The sequence below is a fragment of the Ammospiza caudacuta genome, chromosome 5, assembly GCF_027887145.1.
Source record: "Ammospiza caudacuta isolate bAmmCau1 chromosome 5, bAmmCau1.pri, whole genome shotgun sequence".
Lineage (NCBI taxonomy): Eukaryota > Metazoa > Chordata > Aves > Passeriformes > Passerellidae > Ammospiza > Ammospiza caudacuta.
This window is the reverse complement of record NC_080597.1, coordinates 48,260,473-48,286,892: the sequence shown is the minus strand read 5'-3', so window position 1 is coordinate 48,286,892 and position 26,420 is coordinate 48,260,473. Positions and strand designations below refer to the sequence as shown.

Below are 26,420 nucleotides of genomic sequence, written 5' to 3'. Positions count from 1 at the left end.
CCTTTTGAAATAACCTCATTATCTCCCTGAAGTTTAAATATTTTGAACTATATGAGTTCAGATATTTGTGTTAAAAAAATAACAGTACTTGAACTCAATAACAGTACATTGAACTCATGTCCAATATACACATTGGACATGTACATACCTTTCCTAAGAATTAAAAGCTTGGTATTAAACAGGTTAGAAATATCAGACAAAAGGTTTCCCAGATGATTACCACATCTACTTACCATACTAAGGACAGCTAGAGAAAGAAGGCAAAAGGAATTCACAGGTAGCAGTCAGCAGAAGACTTGGCAGCCCTTACGAGACTTCTGCATCAAGTGATTACACACATCAGTGCTCTGAGATCCATCATTTATATCCTCTTTTCTGCATTGTAGCTCATATTTCCTTGGTAATTGTTATTACCAATTCACTTCAATAGAGGGCAAAAGAGACTGAAGTTGTCATCTCAGACTAGAGGCTGCATGCAAGAGTGAGAATTAAATCTGTGAGGATTACATGCAATTGGAAACATAACCGAGGTAAAAGAAAAATACTAGAGCTGTACAGAAATTGGGTAATTTAATTTCCCTTAATGATTCACTGCTCTCCCTATCTGTGAATCAGACTGAAATAAACATAAGAGCTTGATGAAACAAAATTATCTCAAAACTCTTCACAGTCATTTCTCTCTAGGCTTGAACAGATTGCAAGCACCAACTTAACAATACAGGAAAAATATATGATGCAGTGAACTGGAAGAAGTTTCTTCTACATTTTCTTTTACTGACTGTTAATGCAGCAAATTTGTGAATAATTTGGTGCACTTAAGGGAATTTCTTGTGGGGAAATACCATTTTATTAAGTGTATATTATATTTATATATGTATTATTTATTATTTCTTTAGTTAGTTTTAATCTTCTCTCTGAATTTGTTCTTCCATTATAGCAGGGGCTTTGCATTTCAAATGATCTCTTTTCTCTTACTGAGTTTCAAAGTTTCAGTAATGGTGCTAAAGTCCCCTGCTTTCAGACACAAAGGCACAATATCCCAGCAGTTATTAAAAAGTCTAATGTTTTATGAAATGTGAAATAATAGACTTTGTTTGGTCCCTAGGATTATTATTTCTTTCATTCCAACTGAGAATGCAGAGTAGAAAGACAGCTGTGTTCTCTGCTCTGCAATGAATCCCACAGTGGTGAACCACTCCAACTCCTGTATCCTTAAAGAAATCCTCACACAGTGATACTTGTCTCCTGCTGTCTTTCCCAAATTTCATGTGCACTGATACAATATTCCAGTGTGGCCCTAATATATTTCAATAATTGATATCTTTCCCACAAAACTCCCTCCAAGGTTTTTTTGGAGCACACCTGACCTACCAGTCCTCCAAATCTTCTGACTGTTTGCTTTCTACATGCTCATGGACTTTATTCTGCTAGGCTTATGGTTTAGGCCATATGAATTTTGTCCCCCAGCAGTTTGCTGACACCAAGAAAAACACTCATATTCAAAATTATCTTGAAAAATGAGAAAGAACTGATCAAATGAGGAAATATTATAAAAACAAGGGTAAAAATGTCCACTTAGGGACAGAAAATCAACTACAGAAATACAAAATGGGAAACTGCCAGACAAATTGATCTAAGACTTATTGCACAATGCAATAGAAATATGAGTTGACAACTGTGGAAAGACAAAAATTAAAATTGTTGCTGTGGGCATGTTAAAAGTAAAATCATGTCCAAAATGGTACAGCAATAGTATTCACTGTAGATGAGTTCTTACTTGGAATACAGTTCTTGTTGTTGAGCACAGTACATTAAAATAAAGGGTGAGGCAATGAAACAAAGTGTACAGAGGTATTGACAGGTAGTAGAAATATTAAGAGGGCAGAAATGAAGGATAAGTGGATATAACTGCATAAGCATGATAAAAATGAACTATATTCTATTAAAAAATGAACTATATTCATATTGAAGGAAGGGCATAGTCCCCAACAGAAAGGGGGACTGTTTCCTGCATTTACCATTCCAGTCAAATGAGACCACAGATTGCCTGCCAGCAGAAAACTCTACCTCTAACAAAAGAAAGTAATATCACATCACATCAAATACACTATTCCTTTTATTTCCAGCCCATCTATAACACAGACTCTGGCCTTAAGGAACTCAGGCCAGACTTGCCTAAAATTTATGGAGGTGGAAATAAGCAGAAGTACAATGCAAAAGAATGATGTCGTAGTGATTTTTGGTTCTTGGGTACAAAACATCTGTCCAAAAATTAGTTTATCATTGCTCAGGGGAGATGATGAGGACCTGATACCTGGCATCCCTTCACAGAACCACAGAATGGCTGAGGTTGGAAGTGACCTCTGCAGGTCATCTTGTCCATGCCGCTTGCTACAGGAAGAGCACCTGTGCTGTGTCCAGGTGACTTTTGGGTATGCCCAAGGATGGAGCTCCATGGCCCCCTGGTCCTCTGTGTTGTACACAAGTGACCCTGCCCAGACCACCTGAACATTTGCTTCTTGGTTCTTGTAATTGTGTGGATGTGAGAGTGTAAAGGAATGCAATCACTGAGAAAAGGACTGTGAGTGGATAAAGCCAATGTACTTAAAAGCTTTTGTAAAATGATATCACCTTCTCCTACCATAGATTCTCACACTGCATTTTTTACACTAACTTGCAACAGAGAGAAAAGCACAGACAGTGATTTGTGCTGGAAAACCTGGATTTGTGTAATCTGGATGAGGAAAGCTTCAGAGGCAATAAGGTGATAGTTTTCCACATGTAATATGTCATTATCAAGAGAACAACAACCAGCTGCACTCACAGATGCTGGGAGAAGACAAGAAGAAAATTTCAAAAGCTGCAAAATTCTTTTGGCTGTGTACCAACAGGAGTGAAACTGGGGCCTCGTGGACTCCCCACCAGACAACATGAAGCATGCGATGGCAAATGTTTGTCACCAGTGTCTGGATATGTTCAAACCTGCCTTTCTGCTGGGGGCTGGACCAGAGCAGTGACTGACAGCAAGCTTCTGATGCTCAGTGCCAGATCCTTTGTCAAAGGCCCTGTGACTCATAGCTCCTGGTGCCAGCCCAGATCCACGCCAGCTAAAGACTTGGTGCCTGCACCAGAATTTTGTCACTACTGGGCTAAACAATCTCTTTTACTCTCTTCCTGACCTATATTGTTACAGTTGCTATGAAACCCTTACCCATGGAAGCAATTTTTCCACTGGCTCCACGAACTGTCTCTGTTTCTCACCACCAGGAAGTTTTATTTCTTCAATAAAATTGAATACAGTCATGTTTGAGCCAGGGTGGGGATTACTTAGCCTAACTTTTTCATTTCAGATGACTTTTGAAAAACTTGGCTAGAGTTAACCCAACTGCAATTCTTTGAGTGGATCTTTTGCTATTATCCATCTGACAAAGAGATGGCAGTAGGGTGGTGCTGTTGCATTTTTGTCTTCATTTACTTTTTTTTTTAATGTGTTTTTCAGTGATAACAAAACTGATCTTCTGAAGCTTAGGTGTTTTACCAAAACTACTCAAGAAGTATTTTCATCTGGTACAAAGTCAAAAAACAAATAGCTTTGCATTTTCCCAACATACATGCTTTTCATGTGAATTTTGCACACAATATTCCCCTTATTTTTTAAGATATCTGCAAAACTCAGCTCTGTAATCTATGAAATTGAACATTCAGGTGTTGAAGGCTGAATGAAGCCTACAAAATCTTTATTTGTATTATTACAATCTATATTGTAAAATACTGGGAGAAATCTTTATGCTGGGAGCAGGAGGTAGATCTTCTACCTGTATTTTTAGTAGGATAAAGTTAAAAAGACTCCACATTTTGTTAAAGCCTGGTTTTGAAGTGTTCTTTCTTTTTTTAACTTAGCTATTATTGGATTATATTTTCATTCATTAAATGTGAAAATGGGAAGTATGTAACCAAGGTAACAATGATGTCCCTGGAGAGTATCCAAGTGCACAAATCTCACGTCACCATCCTAAACCAAGCTGTACCTTGACTGTAACCTGCCCTCTTCCCATCATTTGTGAAACAAGATCTCACCAGCCAGGGCCACATTTTGGGGAGGACCTGCAAGAAAAGGGGGCAGCTGAATGTTACACACTACAGGTATGTAAAGATGTTACTGCAGCTGTGTGCCAGGCACATCAAAACCATGACGTGTCTGCAAATGAATCATCTTGGAGTGACCACTCCTGGCTGGAAGCAACATAACTCACTCCCTCCCCATAAGCTCAGAGTGTGAAACCTGACAAGCAGTCACGGCAGTGAGTGAGGCATGTTCTTAGATGGTCAGAGGCAGATTGGATGTGTCACAGGGCAGCACACTATGCTTCTAACTTAGGACACAAAAGAACAAATCTTGCTGTGCACCATTATCCCCCCATCATATTGCCCCCCTTCTCTGGTTCAGTTCTGTGAATCTTTCCTAATCTGAGTGAGAAAAATGCAGTGTCAGATGGTGCAGATAACCATAATACCAGTGAGGCATTATCAAGAGGGCAAAACAAGTAGCTTCTGTTCTGATGCATTTGCAGACCACTTCTGTCTTTAAGCAGACTATGAGAGAAGGTCTTTGCCAAGCACAGCTGATTCAAAACTCTGCAATTAAATTTCTGAACTATTATTTTGCTGAAAGTGCTTGCACTTAGACTTGCTGTAATACCAGGCCCTGCTGTGACTCTAACCACAGCTGCCTGACAACAGATAACCATATTAACAAGCAACAAGCTTATCTGACAAATGGCTTTTCATCCAGTTTTTTGTTTGTACTTTAAACATCCTGAGTCCTGTGAGTCATTTTGGTATCAACAACAGACTGGAGAGTGAAAATAGGTTGCTTATAGGGCTTTTACTGCTTTCTGCAGGAAAAAATGCCTCAAATGGTATCTTGTGCTTCTTATCTTCTCCTTTCCCCAAATATTGCTCCTCCATTTCTTCAATCCATTTTTACAGTCTTATTTCCATTTCTTCCCACTATACCACCTCAGTCCAGTTCCTGTCTGGGCACTCCTCCAGATGTCTTGCAGTTTTAGTATCGCTTTACTTGCTCATGGAACCAACACATGTGAGTAGATGAGTATATTGAGGAGCACTTAAATCCCCTTTTATAAGTACTTCTGCCCCACAGTACTCCTGCTTAGTGACGATTCATCATTCTCTGCGTTGCAAAATTCCCCTAGGTTGTGTCTGGAGGCTAAGATGGAGATGACAACAACCTCTTCCCTCTGAAATAATCAACAACGAGTTGAACACATTACTAGAGGTCTAGAGATGGGCTTGTTATTCAGTCCTTGAGCATTCTCCCTTCAATTTCCATTACCTTTTCCAAATAACTCTACTTGTTGCTTTGGAGCTTTTTCCATCCGTAGGCTTCACGTTTCCAGCAGTATTTAGCAGTGGTGCCTGGGTGCGTATTTTGGCACATTTTGAAAGCCCCAGGGTTTCAGAGGGCTCCGGTTGGAGCGGGGCAGGGCCGGGGCGGGGCGGGGGCGGCCGTTCCTGCCGGGAAGGTGCCGGTGGCCGCCCCCCGCGCTCCGCCCCCGGCGCTGCCCGGGCTCGGGGCGGGCTCGCTCCGGCGGCGGGGAGCGGGCACGGGGCACCGCAACTTCGGCAGGATGAGCGTGGAGAACCAGGATGTGCTGCTGGATCTGGAGGGGGAGGAGGAGGAGGAAGATGATGATAACGATGATGGGGAGATCGGTGAGTGGGGGCTGGCGCGGGGAGGGTTCCCCGGACAGCGGGCTCATCGCGGGCGGTGTGGCTCGGCGGGGCTCGGGCAGTCCCTGCCGGGGCCGCGGGCGGGAGCGCACCTGGCCGTGCGGGCTGGGCCCGGCCGGGGCCGGGAGCCGCCGGCAGACAGCGAGCCGCGCTGCCGCTCGCCTCCTTCCGCTGAAACTACTGAGCGTTTTTCCGCGGAAAATTCGGGATGTCTTTGTCCCTGCTGGCGGGTGTGCGCCAGGTGTGGCTGCCTTACGGAGCGCAGTGGCGATGGTCCCGCTTCTATAGCATCGGCACGGCTCAGTGGGCGAGAAGCACCGAAAACTTTGTCTGTTCCTTTCCCTGTGAGCTGAGGGAAACGCGAGAGAGGGGGCAGAAGCAGCGCTTTGCAGGGAGCGCGGTGCCGGAGACCTTTGGGGCGGCAGTGATCTCACAGCCCGTGTCCCGGTGCCTCGGTCCTTGGGAAGACACAAAGGTGCCATCCCGGTGCCTCGGTCCTTGGGAAAACACGAACGTGCCATCCCGGTGCCTCGGTCCTTGGGAAAACACAAAGGTGCCATCCCGGTGCCTCGGTCCTTGGGAAGACACAAAGGTGCCATCCCGGTGCCTCGGTCCTTGGGAAGACACAAAGGTGCCATCCCGGTGCCTCGGTCCTTAGGAAAACACGAAGGTGCCATCGCTCCGGCCGCCGGCGCTCGCAGCATCCCTTTGCTCCCCGCGCTGCCCGACTGGGGTGCCTTAGCTTCACACCAAGCTAAGGAGAAGGGTAATCACTGAACGGCTTGGGATGGAGAGAGCTTGAAGATCGTCCAGCTCTAGCACAGCTGCCATAGGCAGGGACACCTTCCAGCAGACCGGGTTGCTCATAGCTCCATCCTAGCTGGCCTCAAACACAGTCAGGGAAGAGGCATCCACAGCTTCTCTGGGCAGCCTCTTCCAGTGCCTCACCATCCTCACAGTAAAGAACTTTTCCCTAATATCTAATCTAAACCTACCCTCTTTCAGCGACACCACTCCCTCCCTGCAGAACAAAACATCCAACAAAACAAAGTAAAATGTAAGGAGGAAATTGGCAAAGCAAAGAAAGATAGTGATTTTGCTGGGGGGAAAAAAAGGCATATTGTGTCTGCCAGAAAAGCAGACATTAAAATGGACAGAGATTTTTAAATTCAAAGTGTATGTAAGTCTTGTTCCAATGCCAGTAGCCCAGGACAATGACATTGTATTTACTGTGGGAATGAATTCTATTAAAGTATTTCCAGAAAACAGCCCAAAAGGGGTTGTTTCTCAGCTGGTTCAGACTGAAGGGGTCTGTTCATTTCACTGAAGAGACACAGATTTACTTCAGTTCAGAAGCTGTTTTTCAGCTGCAGTAGCCAAGATATTCTAAAGCCTTTTATTTCTAGTTCACTTGTTAAAATAAATCTAACAAATAAAGAATGCAGGTAAAAGTCAGTTAGACAAGCAAGTAGAAGCTGGGCCTGTACATATAAATTTTAACAAATAAAAAGGGTTTCTGCTCATTATTTTCCAAAAGGCTGTGAATCTTTTTGCTGAAAAGCACATATTTTGATGATTTTTTAAATATTTGGTCTGAGTTTCTGCATTTGTAAAAAATTTTAGTGACATTAACTCTCTCTTTTTCATTGCCTCCAAATATTAATCCTTAATAATGGTAGATACAGCCTGCCACATTTGTTCAGTTAGCTCACTCCAGAAGTACATAAAATTTGAGCCTCACCCAGTGTCTGTGGAAATCAGGGAATGTCTTTCCTCCAACATTATTAGCCTTTGTTTCAGATGGGAGTATCCCTTGACTTACAGTAATAGTCCAAAGACAAATCCAGTTTTCCATATGAAGTGCAGCAAAGGTATTGTTTGACTCCACTCCCTGAATTTAAAGGGTGGATCAGCACTGCAGTGTATTAATCAACAGCTGTCTTTTCCATTCTTCACCCCAGAGAACAACTGATTTTTTTCCTACTCATAACTCTTTATCCAACTTGGGGATAGTTCAGCTCTCAGAGCCAGCAAATCATGAGTTTCATATACTGTATACAACAGTCGGGAACAACTCATACTATGTGGCAAAATTGCCTAAAAACTGTGCAGTGATGATTTCATGAGTTGTTGTGTTATGCAGAGCCTGTTACACAGCACCTGGCTTTGTCACATTTGCTACTCTTCCTTGCAAAATGCATGTGTAACTGTCTTAAGGTTTTTATATTAGGTATAATTACAGGAGAATTGTTTTATTAGTATGACAAATATATTAATCATCCATTTACCTCCAGTTTTATTTTGCAACTTGCATCTGCAGTTTTCCCAAGGACATCATCCCTGGTTCAGTAAGTAAGCAGGATTTCTGCACTCTTTCCAGTTCTATTCAAGGTTAATCCAGAGTGTTTATATCTCATCAGAAAAGCATTATTATGGAATGTCAAAGTTTGCAGCCATGGCACATAAAGGGAGCGATCTGTCTCGTTTTGGCATACAGTTGGTTTTGGTTGTCCATGCTGATGACCAGCAAGCCACTCATGTCAGAGGCAGTGTTGGGCAGGCATCCAGAGAGAGAGCTGTACTCTAGTCCCAGTCCACAGGGAGGTACCAGAGCTGCTCTGCCTGTGGTACAGAGCTTTGACACTAATTGTTTGGATCAGAGTTGTGCTTAGGGAAGAAAGTCTTATCCTAAGGTTAGACTTTTTGGCAAGTTGCAACTTTTTCTTTCCAATGCTTAAACAAGATGGACAACTTTTTTATTTGGACTCAGGCTGTTTTCAAGAGGATTTTTACATCAGTGGCATTTTTCCTCCCCCATAATTTATTCTTTCCCTAGTGCAAACTTCACACCATATCCAAATTAGTTTGCTTGTGTTTGAGGATTTACAGGATATTTGAATATGCTTTCCAGAAAAATTAACTTGTGCAGACAATATCCAGAGGCATTCCTCCTGATTACCCATCCAACAAGAAATGCTTTTGCTTTTGTCTTCATAGGGATATGTTAGCAACTTGCTTACGCTTTGTGGTCTTGGTTTTACTCAAATATATATCCTATTTGCTTCTTGAGCCTAGAGTCTACATCTTGTCATCTTTTGACACTGCTGCAATAATGACCAGACTGTGCTTTCTAGATGACCAAGAAAAGGATGTTCGTTCGTATGTCAGCCTTTTTCTTCTCACACAGTGTGCTGATGAGGATTCAGGGGGAATTCCAGCTGTTCTTTCTAAGAAGGCTTTCATGCTGTTGTTCTGGACACATTTTCAGCAACTACAATAAAAATGTACAAAAGTAGTGGTTTATTCAAGCAACATAATAGCTGTGGAGCCTAAGACAAGCAGTTTTGTTCAGCCCACTGTACAACTGGAGCCCTGCCCTGAGGGGTGATGTTGTAATCCAAATGGTGTAGAATAGCTATTCTTCGCCTCCTTACTTTTGCTCACTGTTATGTTCTCTTGTTTCCTCATGGCATATACTGCATTTAGTCATGCTGCCTGCCCAGAGCTTTTATTTTTTCCATTTCAATAGTTCCAATAACATGATGTTCCTTGTATGACCCTACAAATATTGTTGATATCATATACTGTACTCCAATATGAAAACACAACATACCCACAATGTCCTCCAAATTACTCCATTTTTCCTTCATGATTCTCTGAAATGGGCAGTTCTCTACAGAATTCTTCTAAAGGCAATGGAAAGCCTGAACACTTAAATTCGTTTTCTCAGAAGTATGGCTTTGTCCTGCAATTTATTAAGTATAATCCCCACCTTTGGAAAATTTCAAAGGGGCCAGATCTTATATTTTCTTAACATGCAAGACTTTAAAAGTAGATTCTTTTAAAAAAGTAGTTTTGTTTCTGAATGGACACTTTCTACCTTTTCAGTCTGCCTACAGTAGTAGGGAGTAAAACTGCCCCAGTGGTGTCTTTTCACACCTGGTTTTCTTCTCTTTTGCTTCTCATACTTGCAATCAACTTAAAAAATGATTGAGGCACATTGCAATTCTCCATTCTCCTGAAGATGGCATAAACTGTCTGATGAGCTGAGAATCAAGAATTTCTGCTCCCTGCACTCTGTTTGGGACCCTGCTCTTGTGTGGACATCTCATGCGTGTATGTTCCTGCAGAAACAAGCAGGAATGTAGACCCATAGTCTCAGTTATTCTATTAAATTACTATTGGAGTTACTCTTGGGGCAGCAAGAAACTCCTCCTGGTGAGCTGGGACTTGCACAGGTCCAGGAAACACTGGAGTGTTACACTGGCCAACATCTAAACCACTTTTCATGCCTTCATGTCCTTTCTCTTATATCTGTTACACTGATGGTTTACCCACATTTTTTTTGTCTCTTCATAGTTTGTCATTTTTCTCTCTCTGCCACTTCACCTTTGCAGAATCCAGGCCACAGATGAGGATACAATCCAAGCCACACAATGACACCAACCTTGTCACCAAGTGTGGTCCCATTTGAAAGTACACTGCTGGTACCACTCACTTGTTAAGGCTGATTTATTTATTTTTCTGCAAAACTCTGAAAAACCAAATGCTGAGAATATAAATCTTTAATTGCAATATAATTACCAGTTTGCAGCTATTTATAATTCATAAATTCTGGAGGAGATCAGAGAATCAGGTGGGAATTTAGGAAATTTATACAACCTTCATACATATACCAAATTTAAATCTATTTTTAAAGTGTTTTTACCATACCTGAATTCAAAGTTGTCCATTAAAAACTTCCTGTACTGTGAAAATATTCTTTCTTCCTGTATTGTGAATTTAGCTGTACTGAACATATTACAGGTAAGTCTACAAACTGTAGGAGGACTAATTTGCCACTGTATTAGGTTGTGCAAATTGCACAACTTTAATGGTTATTGTTTTGTTTCTTTTCCTAATTATTAAGTTATAAATGTTATGGTGGATATTTATCACATGTCATTCCCTGAATTTTTTCCTCTATTTACACAAGCCACAATTTCCTTTAAAAGGAGGAATACTCTACACTGTTATGCTCAACAACTTAAGATTTTTTAAAACTACCTTTGAAGCATTACCATTTGTAAAAAAGAAAACTCATTAAATTCAATATGTAGGGAAAAGCCAGAATTTTGTTATGTGGTACAGAACTCCAGCAGTTCTATAATGTTACAGTTACTAAAAGTAATGCAATCAAAAGCTCACAAAAAACTGCCCTAATATGAGTTGATTTGTCCTTTAGGCAGAATATGAAAATGCAGATAGAGAACTTGAATTTGAAGAGATCAGAGACTTGGAAGGGAAGATGTACACATGCCATAACAGATGTTGTGTTTCCACACAAAAGTGCCTTTCAAGAGTAATTAGAGAAGAATTACTAATAAGATCTGTTACTATATGCCTGGGAAATACTTAGAATCACAGAATGGGTAAGATTGGAAAGGACCACAGTGGGTCACTGATCCAACCTCCCTGCTCAAGCAGGGTCATCCTGGAACACATTGCACAGGATTGTGTCCAGATTGTTCTTGAGTATCTCCAGTGAGGGAGACTCCACAATCTCTCTGAACAAACTGTTCCAGAGCTTGGTCACCTGCACAGTAAAATTATTCCTCGTATTCAGGTGGAACTTCCTGTGCATCAGTTTTTCCCTGTTGCCTCTTGTCCTATCGCTTGGCACCACCAGAAGAGCCTGGAAACACCCTCTGGACACCCTCCCTGCAGATACTGATGGACGTTGACAAAGTTCCCTCTCAGTCGTTTCTTCTTGAGGCTGAACAGGCACAGCTCCCTCAGCCTTTCCTCGTAAGAGAGATGCTCCTTTCCCCTGATCATCTTTGTCACCCTCTGTGGGACCCACTCCAGGAGCTCCATGTCTCTCTTGCCCTGAGGAGCCCAGAACTGGGCACAGCGCTCCAGATGTGCCTCAGCAGGGCTGAGTGGAGGGGCAGGATCACCTCCCTGGACCTGCTGGCAGCGCTCTTCCTAAGGCAGCCCAGGATTCCATTGGCCTTCTGGCCACAAGGGCACTGCTGGCTCATGGACAGCTTGTTGTCCTCCGGGATCCACGGGTCCTTCTCCACAGAGCTGCTTCCCTGTAGGAGGGCCCCAAGGCTGTCCTGGTGCAGAGGGTTATTTTTCCCCATGTGCAGTATCCTGCATTTGCCTTTGCTGTATTTCAGACACTTCCTCTCTGCCCATCTCTCCAACCTCTTGAGATCCTTCTGCAGGGCTCCACAGACCTCTGGGGTGTGAGCCATTCCTTCCAGCTTTCTGTTGTCCATAAAGTTGTTATAATTTATGCCATTCAATAAAGTTATCATTGAAATCTGTGACGGTGGTCACAGGGGTTCTTGGATGAGGGAAGAGACGAAAATGTTGACTCTATGTTTAGAAGGCTTGATTTATTATTTTATGATATATATATATTACATTATAACTATTCTAAAAAGAAATAGAAGGAAAAGGTTCATTTCAGAAGGCTAGCTAAGAACAGAATAGCAAAGAATGATAACAAAAGCAGCTCTCTCAATCTCTGTCCGAGATTGCTCGGCCTTGATTGGCCATTAATTATAAACATCTAAGATGGGCCAATCAAAAATCCACCTGATGCATTCCACAGCAGCAGATAACCATTGTTTACATTTTATTTCTGAGGCCTCAGCTTCTCAGAAGGGAAAAAAATCTTAAGAAAAGATTTTCACAAAAAGATGTCTACGACAGAAATCACCTCATCATGCTATTTCCTCATACCTGCCAATTCCTTGGAAATGATTGGTGCTGTGCACTTAAGATATAGTTTGCCACTAGACATGTGGCAAACCTCAAGGGGAATCTGATACTAAAATGGGTGTTTTCTGCTGTGATTACAAAAAAACAAAATACAACCAAACACAAGGGTGCTTTTGTTTTACATGGCATAAATTAAATAGTCTTGTACCCCTTAAAAAAGTCAAATAAAGTAGCATTAGCCTAAGCTTGGGATTAACTGGTGTAGCCAGGAAAAGGAGTTACTGACTGCTGTGCTTTTTACTTAATGCACAAATAATAAAACTAAATATTGTCTGCTTGACATGAGAAAACCTTTAGAAAAGGTGCTTCAGGCCTTAAGCATATGGAACTGCTACAGTTGCGTGTTTAACATGATAATTTATTTAACAGAGGGTGAATGTCAAGGAGGACAGCTCTAGAGAAGGTGCCATGGGTTGGTTTATGTGCTGTTCTCATATTGAGGAAACAAAGGTGAAGGGAGAAATATTATGCAAGTGCTGAGCTCTGTATCCTGATGAATAGAAAAAATCAGATTATTTTTAGTGGACTGTCACTAGTGCTACAGTGCATGTCTTTGGCATGGTCCTTTCTAACAGTCTGAAATATTGCTGTACAAAATACATATTATTAAACTGATATTTGGTATATATATTTTAATATGAAATTTCTAAAAATATTCACTAGGGGCCAAATATTCAATGGGCCTAATACCACTTGCAGTTTTTAGGGTTTTCTGTTTCAAACTCATTCTTAGTGTGAGTGTAGGTGGAACAGTCTTACCTCTGAAGAGAGTGAGTTAATCTGCTGCATTGGCTGTGAGGAGAGACTGCTCAGGAATTGCTGCTGTCTGGTGTTCTGGTTCCAGTCTGATGGATCTGGAAGCTGAAGTGAAAACTGGAGGCTGTAATGTCACAAACGAGTGAAGCAGCACAAACTGGTTTGGCTACAGAAAGTATTCCCACCCCCAGCCAGCCCACAGCAGCAGCCCAGGTCTCCTTGGCACTCTAGCCCTGTATTTCACTGGGGAGTCTCAGTGCCAGTGTGGTAGGAATGCAAAGCTGCAGGGAAGGACACTGCACACTTTATCTTCTTATTGCTGCTGTCTGTGGCAAATGAAAACTGGCAGTCATGTGCACTGCCACCAAACAATGGATGGGTTTTGGTAGTCAGTCTAAGAATGCAAGTATCTAAGCATAGATCTATTGTCTTTTCCACCCCTCACAATTTACTCAGGCATCCCACATCTCTCTGAAGGCTTTGTGACAGAAGACAATCAATTCCCTTGATTGTATCCCAAGGGAATACACAGCCATCTGAAATACATTTTTGCTTAATTTGATGGAATTACTCTCTTCTTACCTGCCCCATTCTCAAGTATTTGATAACAGCAGTAGATATATAGACAGGGTTCCCTGCAGGGACTTGAGAAGTGAGCTTCTGAGGCATCCTTAATGAGTGCCAGATTCAAACTGGAAAATTATTAAAATATATTAAATTGCAAACTGAACTTTAAGAAGTTTAGTTGCAAGTCCGCTGGACCATAAACATTCTTTTCATTGTTTTTGTGACTCATGTGGTAGAAACAGCAGCTTAGTTTCAGAATGTAAAGGCACTTCAATTAGTGTAAAGGCACTTCAGTTTAGTTTTTACATTAAATACAATTAAAATAATTTCCAACTAAACCACTATTCATCAACATCATTTTGACACAACTGAAAATTAAAGTTTTGTAAGAACTGCCACCAACAGCAGATTTTTCTTTGCTTTTACTGTTTCCCTTCCTTTTGTTTTTTTTTTTTTTTTTTGTAGATGGAATTCATCTGGCCCCATTAATCTGGTTAGTCAGGTTCTCCAGCATTTTTTAGATATGATTTATTATCGGACATTAAATATTTGCATAAGAGACTGCTTACATTACAGTCATCAGAATGAGCTGAGCAGCAGTGCTCTACTGTAGGAAACAGCTACTACCTCTTGTGTGTTCAGTGCTGCTTGAGACCAGCTGGTGCAGCAGGATAAATGCCTGGAAAACTTGAGTTCCTCTGGTGTGTGCCTGTCCTGCAGGCTTCCAGCATGGGTGGAGATAGATCACGGAACCACAGAATGGTTTGGGTTGGAAGGACCTTTAAAACTCATCTAGTCCAGCCCCACTGCTGTGAGCCCCATCTTCAACCAGATCTGGTTGCTCAGGGCCCCATCCAGTCTGGCCTTTAATGTTTCCAGGGATGGGACATCAACCACCTCTGGGCAACCTGTTCCAGTGTGTCACCAACCTCATTGTTAAAACTTGGTCCTTATAGGTAGACTGAGTTTACCCTCTGTTAGCCTAAAACCATCACCCATTGTCCTGTCTCTAAAGGCCCTGATAAAAAATCTGTCCCCATCTTGCTTATATGCCCCCAGTTTGTCCTAAAATGACACAATAAGGTTTCCCCAGAGCCTTCTCTTAAGCCCGAAAGCTTTTGGCTCTTTTTCCATGGCTGCAGCAGAGACTCTTGAGCTGTCCCTCTACTAGTTTGGGAAATTGCAGTCAGTTAAGGAATCTTCACTGTCTAGGAAGAGTGGGAGCAGGAAGAGCTTTTGTTGAGATACCCTGCACCTCCTATGGTGTGGTGATACTAATGGACTTGTGTCAGGAGAAGGGGATGAGATTAGTGACTTTTCAGTGGGTGAAATATCGTGGATTCTTTCCTTCCTTTGTGGGAGGAATAGTAACTCAAAAATGTCATCTGGGCTGCAGATCAGGTTGGAAAGAATGAGAAGTGATTGTTAAATTTTGGTGGTGTAGCAATCCTGCTAAAGATGCTCGCAACTGATATTAGTAATCCAAGGATGTGCTAACACAGTGGAGGAGTTAAGAGCCATGACCAAACAGCCTATGGAGAAGCTGTGGTCTGTTACTGTGATTCAAGAAAGCCTGAGAAAAGCACCAGACTTGAGCTTAGATCAGTGGAGAGACTCAAGTAGCACAAAGCAGGGTCTTACCTGAAGGCTCTCATAAAATAAAAAGTGTTGAAGTCATGAAAAGAATGAGGAAATAGAAGTGAAGACGAAACATGTGAGTTCTGGGTACAGAGTGAGAAAGACAGAAAGCAATTGAAAGTGAAAGAGGAAGAACTGCTGGCAGTATTCACTGGGGAGGGCTGGCCAGTGCAGCTGTTAAGGAGCAATTGTTTGCTGTGGGTGCTGAGGCACTGGGGCTCCCCAGAGGAGCTGTGAGTGCCACATGCCTGGGAGTGAGCAGGGCCAGGCTGGATGGAACTCTGAGCACCCGGTCCAGTGGAATGTGTCCCTGTCCGTGGCAGGGAGGTTGGGAACTAGATGGCTTTTAAGGTTCCTGCCAACCCAAGCCATTCTGTGATTCTATGATTCCGTAATTATATTCACCTATTTGTCTGGTCAGGAACTTATTAAGCAGTGGCATAAAGATTCTTCCAATTGAGTTCATCAGGCAAATAAACTGCAGAAGGGACTAAGATAATATAGCTGTGGCTGCAGTGAATTGAAATAATTCATCTGTGCCATTTTAATGTATTTTTTAATATATAGCAAAAATTGAAATGTGTTCATCAGTAATTTATCTGATTAAAATGAGGATAAATTAGCAGGAAAAAAATTACTATCTTTATACTCTTAGTTATTTGCAAAAAATTTCCACTGCTGCAGGTTTGGCACCGCAGTTAGAGATAATAAGAAGGCTGAGATGATAATCCAGAGGGCTCTAGCAGTGCCAGAGAGTTTTATTAGTTTGTGTGCAATATTAGTAAGATTATTGGTATTCTTTTTCTGTGTTTTTTTCTGTAAGTGGTCTAATGGAGTTTTTACAGGCATTAATGAATAAGGATGAGGTCAAGCAAGGCACACTTTACCCTTGTGAGCAGTCCCTTTGACTAGAGTGGGAATAGCATCATTTTTGTAAACAATGTTGCAAAAGCAGAATTATTCCCTAATCGAGGTAATATCTCTATTAAATATTTCATCATCTCCATATATGCTGATTTATTCTAGGAAAAATAATTAAATTCATTTATTCATTCTGCTGTCTATAAAATACAAGAAGGAATTTTGCACTAAAGCACAATTTAATCTATAAAATGATGGTAGTACTTAAGACACAACCCAGCAATTGCTCCTACAATATTTGGTAAGGCTTAAACATGTAATAAATTTTTTTTTAATGACCTGAAGAATAGAAGAATCAATGCTGGAATATATTTTTTAACTTTTTCCTTGCTGATAACCAAGTAAGGAGAGAGAAAACTTCAAGGGCAATGCAGTCCAGCCAAGGAGAGCTCCAGATGTTTTTGTAAGTTTATTGGAGTTTACGAGAAAAGCAAAGTTCATCTTTCACAGAATCACAGAATAAGCTGATTTGGAAGGGATCCACAAGGATTATTATTAGCTCCAGGCAGGACAGCCCCAAGAATCCCACCATGTGCCTGAGAGCATGGTTGAAATGGACCCTGCCAACCTTGGTGCTTGCCCACTTCCCTGCAGAGCCTGTTCCAGTGCCCAGCCGCCCTCTGGGTGAAGAACCTTTTTCTAATATCCAGCCTAAACCTCCCCTGACAATAACTTCAGGCCATTCCCTTGGGTCCTGTCACTGGTCACCACAGTAAAATCTGGGGAGTCCTTTAATTGTTAAAACTACAATTTACTCATTAGGAAGCAAAAGTACAGTTTGTTTCTAAACTCTGGGTCCAACACCAAGAATGCTTGCAGGCAGAGTCTTTGCACCAACATACAAGCTAAAAAGTACATCTAGATTTTGACTTATTTTCACTGTTTTTAAAGTAATTGAAAGTATCTTTTTGGGACCTTTCTATAAACACACTGTCTAACATTAGAGTGTGGGAAATACTTTAAAGCAAACATGCTGAGCATCTCGTTACAGAAATTCAAATATATCTCCTTTGAGACATGCAAATTTAACAGCAGTGGGTATAATTTTATAAATCTAACTCAAGATTTCTAATTAGATAGTTCATTGATCCACAGGCATTGAAGGCTGACCAAACAGCCATCTGCAATTACAATTGTATCAATTATGTCAGCTCCCAGTGAAAAGTCTCCATAGCTGCTGCCTGGAGATTTGGCATTGGTGAGGAACACCAAGGGCTCAGCTTGGCTGCTAAAAATCCATAGCTTGGCTGCTATGTTTGGAGCTTGGGGCAACTGCTGTGGGAGGGCTGCCCTCCTGGAAAACACAAGGAAGGCAGGGTATGCTAGTTCCCTCTGTAAAGGGGTAGTGTTTTTGACAGTATGGTTGAGGTTGATCTTGGCAAATTTGTCTCATGACAAAAGCAGAAGTAGCTTGTCTTCTTTGTATTTCCTGCTTCAGGACAGATTTTTTAGTTGATCTGGGATAAAAACAAGCAAACAAAAATGAACCACATTGTTTTAAGCAATGAAGAAAAGACCTTCTAATTCAAGAAGGCCCTTGGGGACCCTCAGCCCTGGAGGAGGTATAAAAGCAGCTTATCAGACTTTTGACCGGAGGCCAAACTCAACAGTCCTCTCCAAAGCTGTGACAGTCCTACAGCGAGTCAGCCTCCAGAGTATGTGCATGTGTACCATGGTTCTGGGCATGCATGAGACGTAGGGGAGGGAGAGTGTTCACACAGAAACAGTAAACAGCTTGTGCTGCTTCTTGGTTTCATCCTTTCTACTTCTTAAAGTATCAGCAGTACTGTGTTTTAGCAGCTGCTTTAGATAAGATGTCACTAACTCTACTGGAATTACTCAGGGAAAGAAAACATAAAACCAATGATATTTTATGGAGTTTGGGCTCAAATTTGGACTCAACCTTTTGATAGCTGTTACACTGCCACCATTCCATGTACTTGTCTCAGGCTGTGGTAGGAATACTGATTTTTACAGGATTACCTGCAGCCTGCTCCTGTAGTTCTCACACAACAGCCTAAACTTCTGAGGTAGCAGGCTGCTGCTTCTTTCTATGTTCCAGTCCATGTAGGGAAGGATTACAAGTCAAACATGAAAATTATTCTTTTGAGATGAGTGGATCCAGCAGAGTCTATGTAGTTATCTAAGTGTGTAAATGTTGCAGTCTTAGTCCTCAGAGCCTGGGGGTAGCTGTTCAGTAGGTGTTTTTCAGTGTGGGGTTTTTTCAGTTGTTTATTTTCCAACATTTTTCATTATGAAAACATAAATAATAATAATACTCCATTTATCATTTGTGGTTTGGTTGCTATATTTTCATTTGTTTCTTCAGAATGTAGGAGAGTTTAATTAAATGCATTGGGGATAGATGTTTATCCTGTGCTCTAAGATCAAATGTGTCCATCAGAAGAGCTTCTGCATCTCTCACTGTGTGTAGTTCACCAACCAAACCCATTAACCATTTGTCTCATCAGAATGTTCCTTAGGAGCACCTTGCATGCAAAAATAAACATTAGAGAAATCCTGTTTGCTTTCATGATGAGTCTTTCTGTTCTTTTCCATATCCATCACAATCTTCTTTGCTGTTTTCTTGTGCCAGCTTTAGGGCCAGTCATTCTCTTGGCATTCAGAATGCCAGGTTTGAGTCCATATGACCAGATCTGGCTCATGCAGAAGAGAAATGTCACTTACAAGTGGCATAGGATATTCTTCAGGTCCAAACTGCACAGCTGAAGTGCCAGCCTGGAGCAAGCAGGGATAGAGGAGTCATTCCATGATTTCATGTTTCTGTTTTTCTCCAGTTTGGTGATACTAAACTAAATTAAAATCTGGAGGTAAAATCCCCTGGTTTGTGTTCAGGGACCAGACTGGATGACCTTGCAGGGATCACTGGATGACTAGAACCTTCCTAGTCTTGCAGTCTAGGAGCTGGATCCACACATTTTAAAAGGTCATTTTTCTTACCTTTGACACAAAAAATGGAATCTGCAGTAAAGCCTTTTCAAAAACAGAACAAATCTCAGCATATATATTATCCCCGTATAAGGGATAATGACTAACCTCCTAACAGCCCATCACACTTGCATTTTCCCTACTGTAGTAACGAGATGCATAAGCATTCTAAACTCAGCTTAAATGAAAAACAACTCTCTAGAGGCTGCTGGTTGGATTTTGGTTTTATTTCATTGCAAAACTGATTTTTTACATTTTCTCCCTTCCACAGTTTTGAAGAAATGGATTAGAATCTCAGTGGAAATGAGTTTGTGGCGAGGGCCATCGCTGGGTCTCTCAGCACTGGTCTCTCTGATGGAGATCTGTAATGTTGTACAAAATGAGCAAGCCCTGTGGCTGTTCCTGTGTTACTGCCATCTGGTATGTTCATCACATCGTAAAACAGTTTAGCAGGATTCTTTACAATTCTTTACAATTCTTTTCTAGACACCAAAGTAAAATGTCTCTCCCTGCTTGCATGCATTTCCTCTTCTGTGGGCTTTTTAAAAAATTTCATGGAATTACACTATGGTGTAGGTGAGATAGGAGTAAAGGAAGGGTTTGGCTTTTTCCTCCTTATTATTCTTGCTGCTTGGTTTTGTTATAGTTGAACAGTATCTAAGATTTGATGCTAGTAATTTTTCATCAGGATCATTACAGTATAGTCCTGAGCTCTGTTAGCTCCCTCCTCAGATACACTGTCAAAATACACATTTTTATTCTCTGTGCTAAGTAAAAGGAGATTTGTATTTTTAAATTAATGAGTATTCTTTACTGATAGAGAGAATTTACTCAATCTAGGATGGCTAATTTTCTGTGAAGGAGCAGCAATTGCTAGAGAAATTTAGAAATGGCACTTTATGCCAGACTATCGTGTGCTTACTCTGCTGGGTCTAAAGCTGTCCTGCTGCTCCTACTCTGAGAGGCTTGTTCACAATGGTGGTGGGTGACCATACTGAAGTCTGAAGTACAACTCCAGCCAGGTATTAATCCTTCTATTTGGGTTGCTCGTAAGCACTTCAGCTAGATACCTTATTCTTTATTAACATTGTTGCACGTCAAGCAATCAAAAAGCTCTCCTGTCCCATGGTCAGCACTGTTCTTATATTTTCTCAGGTATCTTTGGCATCTCAGAGCTTGTAGTACTGTGTAATATATCTGGGAATATTTCTAATGTGCCATTCATGGATAGGTGATTAGAAACCTGCTGCTCCTCTCTCACCCCAGAGCCAAGACGTGCAAGAAGCAGCTGCAGGCTCAAAAGCATTTATGATCTAAAAAAATGTACTACTTCTGTCTGATTCTGTATGTGGGAGGTTCCCTGCCTCTGTGCCCTCATTTTACACTTTGGGACCCTGAATGGTGGTTCTGACCCAAAGCACCACTGGATTCTCTTGGGGCCTGGAGGCTGGGCTGGGTGTACCACTGACCTTGTGTAAAACATGGGAACAGCCTGAGTGTTCACTGGCTGGTGAAAAGGGGCAGTAAGAGCTGCACAGGAGGCAAGATGCAGGCCAATGACTCCTGTGAAATAAAGCTGGGGTCTGGGAGCAGGCATTCTGCCCAAGGACAAGGGCCAGGAGCTAGCAGTAAGCCCTGCAGCTGAATGACCACGAGGCAGTAGTGTGACATCATCTGACAGAAAGGACAAGCCAGCAGTTGGGCTTACAAACCAGATGACAGAGCACCCATCCCAACAAGAGGCTGATTGCAGCCAAAGGCAGGGCTTGATGGTGGCATCACTTTAGAAAGCTAATTGTCAACCCTGCCTAAGCTCAGGGCTTGGCCTGTGAATGTGCAGTGGTTGATCTGTCCATTCAGTCACCTAAACCTGGGGGCTCTTCACCAGTGACTAAAATGACCAGGGTCTTCAGCGTGCCATTCTCTCTCCAGAGAAATATACTTAATTTTTTCCATCCTTGTCTTGTTACGAGACTGTAATGCTGTTGGGATCTTACATCCTTCTATTTCTGTATTTTCAAAGTCCAGGGAAAAAAATTTGTGCTGTCTCTAGAACTTGCTTTTATTGCCTTTGTGTTTTTTGAATGTATTTGTGTATAAATTTGTTGAGTTGGTATTTTCATATGCATTTATTTTTTAGTTTTAGTTGAAGAGTGGACTTTTCAATGCCAGGCAGAAGGAGCGTATTCTTATTTTCCATCAGACTGCCCACACTACTTTTATTAGAAAGCTGTGTGCACACATGCATCCTTCTTGTTAATGCCTCTTTTCCCAGAAAGGAACTTAGAAACCTCTGTGTCTTCAAAGCCACAGGGTCTGTGGTATATGATCTTCTGTCTGGCACGAAGCTGTCAGACCTTACCAGCTGCAGTTACTGGGCATCACAAATAGAATTTTCAGCAGAAACCAGAATTTTTATTCATGGTGATTGTAATGAGCTAAACCAACCATATTTGGTTGGTTGTGGGTTTTTCCATCATGGTATTGAATTTACACTAATTACATTATTCTGAACTGACTTTTGAAACTTAATAAATTTGATCCGTGAGAAAAAGTGTCCATAGTTACTGTGATTACTTTTCTTGCAGTGCATTTTGAGATTACTCTGCAGCAGCACAGAGTGCTGCTGCGTATGGACCACTAATCAAATTGCCTGATTAGGTGAAATTCTAGACTTTCAGCAAAGTTTCCTCATGCCAATTGCAGCAATAATTATTACATCATTTCTGCTCAAGGGAATCACTCAAATGCTTCAGATATAATTTCATTTCTAAACTGACTGTATAATTAAATTATACAGTATAGCCAGTAGTAATCTTTCTCCGTATTTAAATGCAAATTTTACCAGTTACCGGCAGGAGCCATAGCATCCCTAATTGGTTGCAGCTAATAATATATTATGACTAAAAAATGTTAACATTAAGGCTATGAAGTCAAGCACTTAGAAGTTAGGCAGTGTCAGCATTAGTATTGCCCAGACAACTTCCATTTCCCTGCCATTTGTTTAAATGCAAGTTACAGTGTTTATGTACACAATCATTGTTCTTTTTTTCCTCTTAAGTCCATTGCCTCATTTAGTAAACTGGTAGCAATTGCAGATTTCTTTTTATCTTCCTCATAAACAGCATGGCTCCATATCTTGTTTAACTCAAATTATCCAAGCATTGCACAGAACATTTTCATTTTTTCATCCTCTGTGTTTCTATGGTGCTTTTGCCACACCTGAACGCTATATCCAACAGGGATGTCAGCGTCAGGTTGCCTAAAACTCCTGTTTTTAGGGAGTCATGGAGTTTCAGGCTCTTTTCACAGGAATGTAGGATGCTGAAGTGATTACTAAGATGTGGGGAAGGTAAAACACATCTGAATGGATTGTGCAAGCACAAGATGCTGAACAGAGAGATCCAGATTGCACTGGCAGGAATCCAGTGCAGTTGCAATGGCAGGAATGCATCTTCTGCAGGGCCACAAGAAAATAATTAATTTTTAACCACTTTTGTACAGTCAGATCTTAATCCCATTCTGTGTTTATAGTTTATAAACTCCCTGCTCTTCTTAAAAAGTTGTCTAAAAATGTTCACCAATGCCAAAAGCTTTGGGACACATTTTTCAGAAACAAGAGCATTTTCCACTTTTGCTATTATAAATACCATACCACACTTCATCATAGAACCATCATAGAACAGTTTAGGTTGGAAAGAACCTTAAAGATCATCTTGTTCCAACCCCTCTGCCATGGGAACGGATATCTTCCACTGGACCAGGTCGCTCAGAGCTCCATCCATCTTGGCCTCAGACACAACCAGGGATGGGACATCCACAGCTTCTCTGGGGAACCTGTTCCAGTGCCTCACCACCTCCACAGCAGAGGATTTTTTCTAGAATGTGATCTAAGCACTCTCTCTTTCAGTTGTAAGCCATTCCCCCTGGTCACTACATGCTGTTGTAAATGGTCTCTCTCAGTGACAAGCGCCCAGCTGTGCTGTAGAAGTGCTGAGCTCCCTGGCAGCACCACCCTGGGCAGCTGGCTTGAAAACTCTGGGCCAAACCTTGTTTGAGCAGCTTGCTCAGCACCACGTGTATCACATCCTGACGCAGGGACACAGGCCCCTTCTCTGCGGCTGTATGCAAATTCTTTGACAAGGAGATAATCTTTCTTCTTTCAATCTTCCAACAGCCCTATATGCTATCTGGCTTTTACAAAAATTACTCAAAGTTCTAGACAGACAAGTTTTACTTAGCCAAACCTGGAGTCATCGTCATTGCAGCCCCATCTTGTATACAAAAGAAGGTAGGGTCCTGGAGAAAAAATTTTGGGGTTTATACTGAAAAATTATTTTCTTTGCCTTAAAATCTGCTTACATCTCCTGGGCTAGATCAAGTGGTATTACACTGTACCTTTTACCTTTTTTGTAGTCACAAAAAATTCTGAAACAGAAAAACCAGGATCCAGTCCTTTCCTTTGTGTCTATCCAGTCCTTTCCTTTGTGTCTTTAGAATGAGGATCTGCAATGACAAAGAGTCTTGAACCAGAACTATTTCAGTGTTCATGAGTTTGAGTTTGGAGTCTTATTGATCTGCTTGCTTGCCACATCTCTCTATAATTTTCTTTTTCAGAAGAACCCTGAAAGCCATTAGAGCCACATTAACCAAAGAGGAATGATTGTAGTTACTGATTTAATTCATGGGTTGTAATATGGAGCAACCTGAATTTTTATTTTAATGGCTCTCTTAGAAAAAGAAGTTTTTCTTGTTTATTGGTAAAGAAGCTAAGGCAGTAAACCCCTTGTGTTCTACTGTGTAATGACATTTCCGAGGGCACCACAGGGGCTGTACCCAGTCTGGGTATAGCAATTTCCTGGCAACCTGACAGTAAGGCAGGAAATTCCTGTTAGCCAGCAGTTGCAAAATGATTATTTCAGTTTGTACTTCTGGAATTGAATGTTTTGATTTCTCCCAAGTCCTGCTTTAGGGGCCTACATCTCTTCTTTAATTCCATAGACACACATTAATTTCAGCAAGTATATGGCTCAATGCTCACTTTCTTTGATTTTCCACTTGTTGATGAATAATTTCTTTCTAATCTACTAGATAATTCCTATTTGCTCTAAACTTGTATATAGATGCATCTTGTTGGTAAGTAGAGTTAATATACCATAGAGAAAAATATGTTTATTAGTTGACTTAAAGATGCAGTATACTTTTTTAAAAGTACATTTATGAAACATTTTGCATTTAAAATAATTTATTAAGCAAGAGAAATATTAGTAATTTCATTTCATTATAATAATGAAATTGGTGTATCAATTAATGAAATTGATTCATTCTGGTCATTAAGGGCCATATGCTATGATTGATACAATTTGGCTTAAAAACTCTCAATCTGCTTGGGCATTTTGGAATACATCAGCAAGAATTTATCTGTAACTTTAAATGCCTACTATGTTCTGCAAATCTGTCCTAATGCCCTTTGGGTTCTTAAAATTTGTCTATCTCACCCTTTGCAACCTGGATTTTATTTACTGCAACAGGAAAAAAAATGCAGCCAGTTCTTCTTGATCCCTTTTTCAGGCTAAAAGAGATTATTCCAAGTCAAGAAATTTTTCTCTCAGAACTTTCTAACAGAGCTAAAAGTCAAAGTTGTCTGTAAGCTGGTGCTGAATTCAGTGACCCAGCTGATCCCTTGTGCCTTATGTTCTTAATGTGACTGAGGTCATTCTTTTTGTCTGCTCTAGAAACTATGAACCTACATTTTTGACAGTAAGAATTATAATGTTTTCATTATTGTTAAAAATGAAAGAAATGAAATACATATGCATTAAGTATGCCTCAGTTTGTAGGAGTGTGACAGAATCAATCATGAAACAGGCTCATTTGGCAGTCAACATTACAGTAGTTTTCTACCTGATTCCATATATAATTAAACCACAGCATCCCTTAATTGAAAATTTTAAGAAGGCTTGTTTGTTTCATCATTTTAATATATTTAAGTTACTTACTCAATTATAAAAAAATATATGTGGAGAAGAGAAAATGATTCAAGCCCATAGTCTGACTTGATATTAATGCCTGAAAAGTATATCAGCCTGGTGCCTACTGACTTAATCACTGTATTCCATTACTTTGACAAAGCAAGCCATGTGTTTGCCATGCATACAATCAGTTTACACTGAAAAGCATACCAAATATTGTTTAAAATTATAGCAGGTAGACATGCTAATACATTCTAAAACCAAAGGCTGTTTATCTTTAAATTGCCTATTGACAGATGAGAGCCAAAATAATTCTTTCTGACAGCCATTCCAACTGAACGTGAGTAAACTGTTTAGCTTGAGAAAAACCATGTGGAATATTATAATTAGCAGCTGAATTTCTGCAGTGATTTACGGTCAGCTGGAGTTGGATGTGGATACTGGATGAAGCCAGGTTGGTTCTGGCATGCACTGCAGCAGTGAGAAACAGGAGCCAACACTGGCTTTTCAGCAGATTACTCTGAAATCACAGAATTGTAACTAAAACATAATTAGCCCAGTGTTTTGTTTCTGAAACTGAGGCTGGGGCTAGTCCAGATCTCACTGAAATGTTTTAGGATTTTTGCCGCAGATTTTGGGCAATTGGCCCTCTTTGAGTTCTGAACACATAAGAACTGTTTTACAATTACTGAGCCCCCTAAACTTTGCAATTCAGTATCTCTTAAATATTTAGGTACTACTATCAGCAGAATCATTTCCACAAAGTCACATTTCTTGGTTTTATAACTGCCTGCCATTTACTTTATTATTTTTGGTGAACTACAGTGACCCAGACTTGCAATGGCCTCTATTATATAGCCAACTTAATGTTTTCCTGTTTAGGTTAGCCATGAAAGAGCATTTATTTTTTAAAGTCATTCCACATGTCCCCATCCTTTGTTTGCACAGCTGTAAAAGAAGAAAACTTAATGGAAAGAATAGTCTTTCAAACAAGAAAGAATCATCTTCCAAGACAGCCATTTCACTTCCTTTGTTCTCCAGCAGCATCTATAGCTTCATTATTAGGTTTCCTCGGGCTTCTGAAATGAA

The 26,420-nt window shown here is 40.9% G+C and overlaps 1 protein-coding gene across 1 annotated transcript in view; it reads left to right on the top strand.

Annotated features, from left to right (window-relative positions):
- The first annotated feature begins 5,621 nt into the window (after positions 1-5,621).
- Positions 5,622-26,420, top strand: part of ANO6 (anoctamin 6) — a 71,290-nt gene continuing 50,491 nt past the window's right edge. Inside the window, exon 1 of the mRNA XM_058804690.1 lies at positions 5,622-5,736. Coding sequence (XP_058660673.1) covers positions 5,652-5,736 — 85 coding nt within the window. The 5' untranslated portion in view covers positions 5,622-5,651. The remainder of the gene's footprint in view (positions 5,737-26,420) is intronic.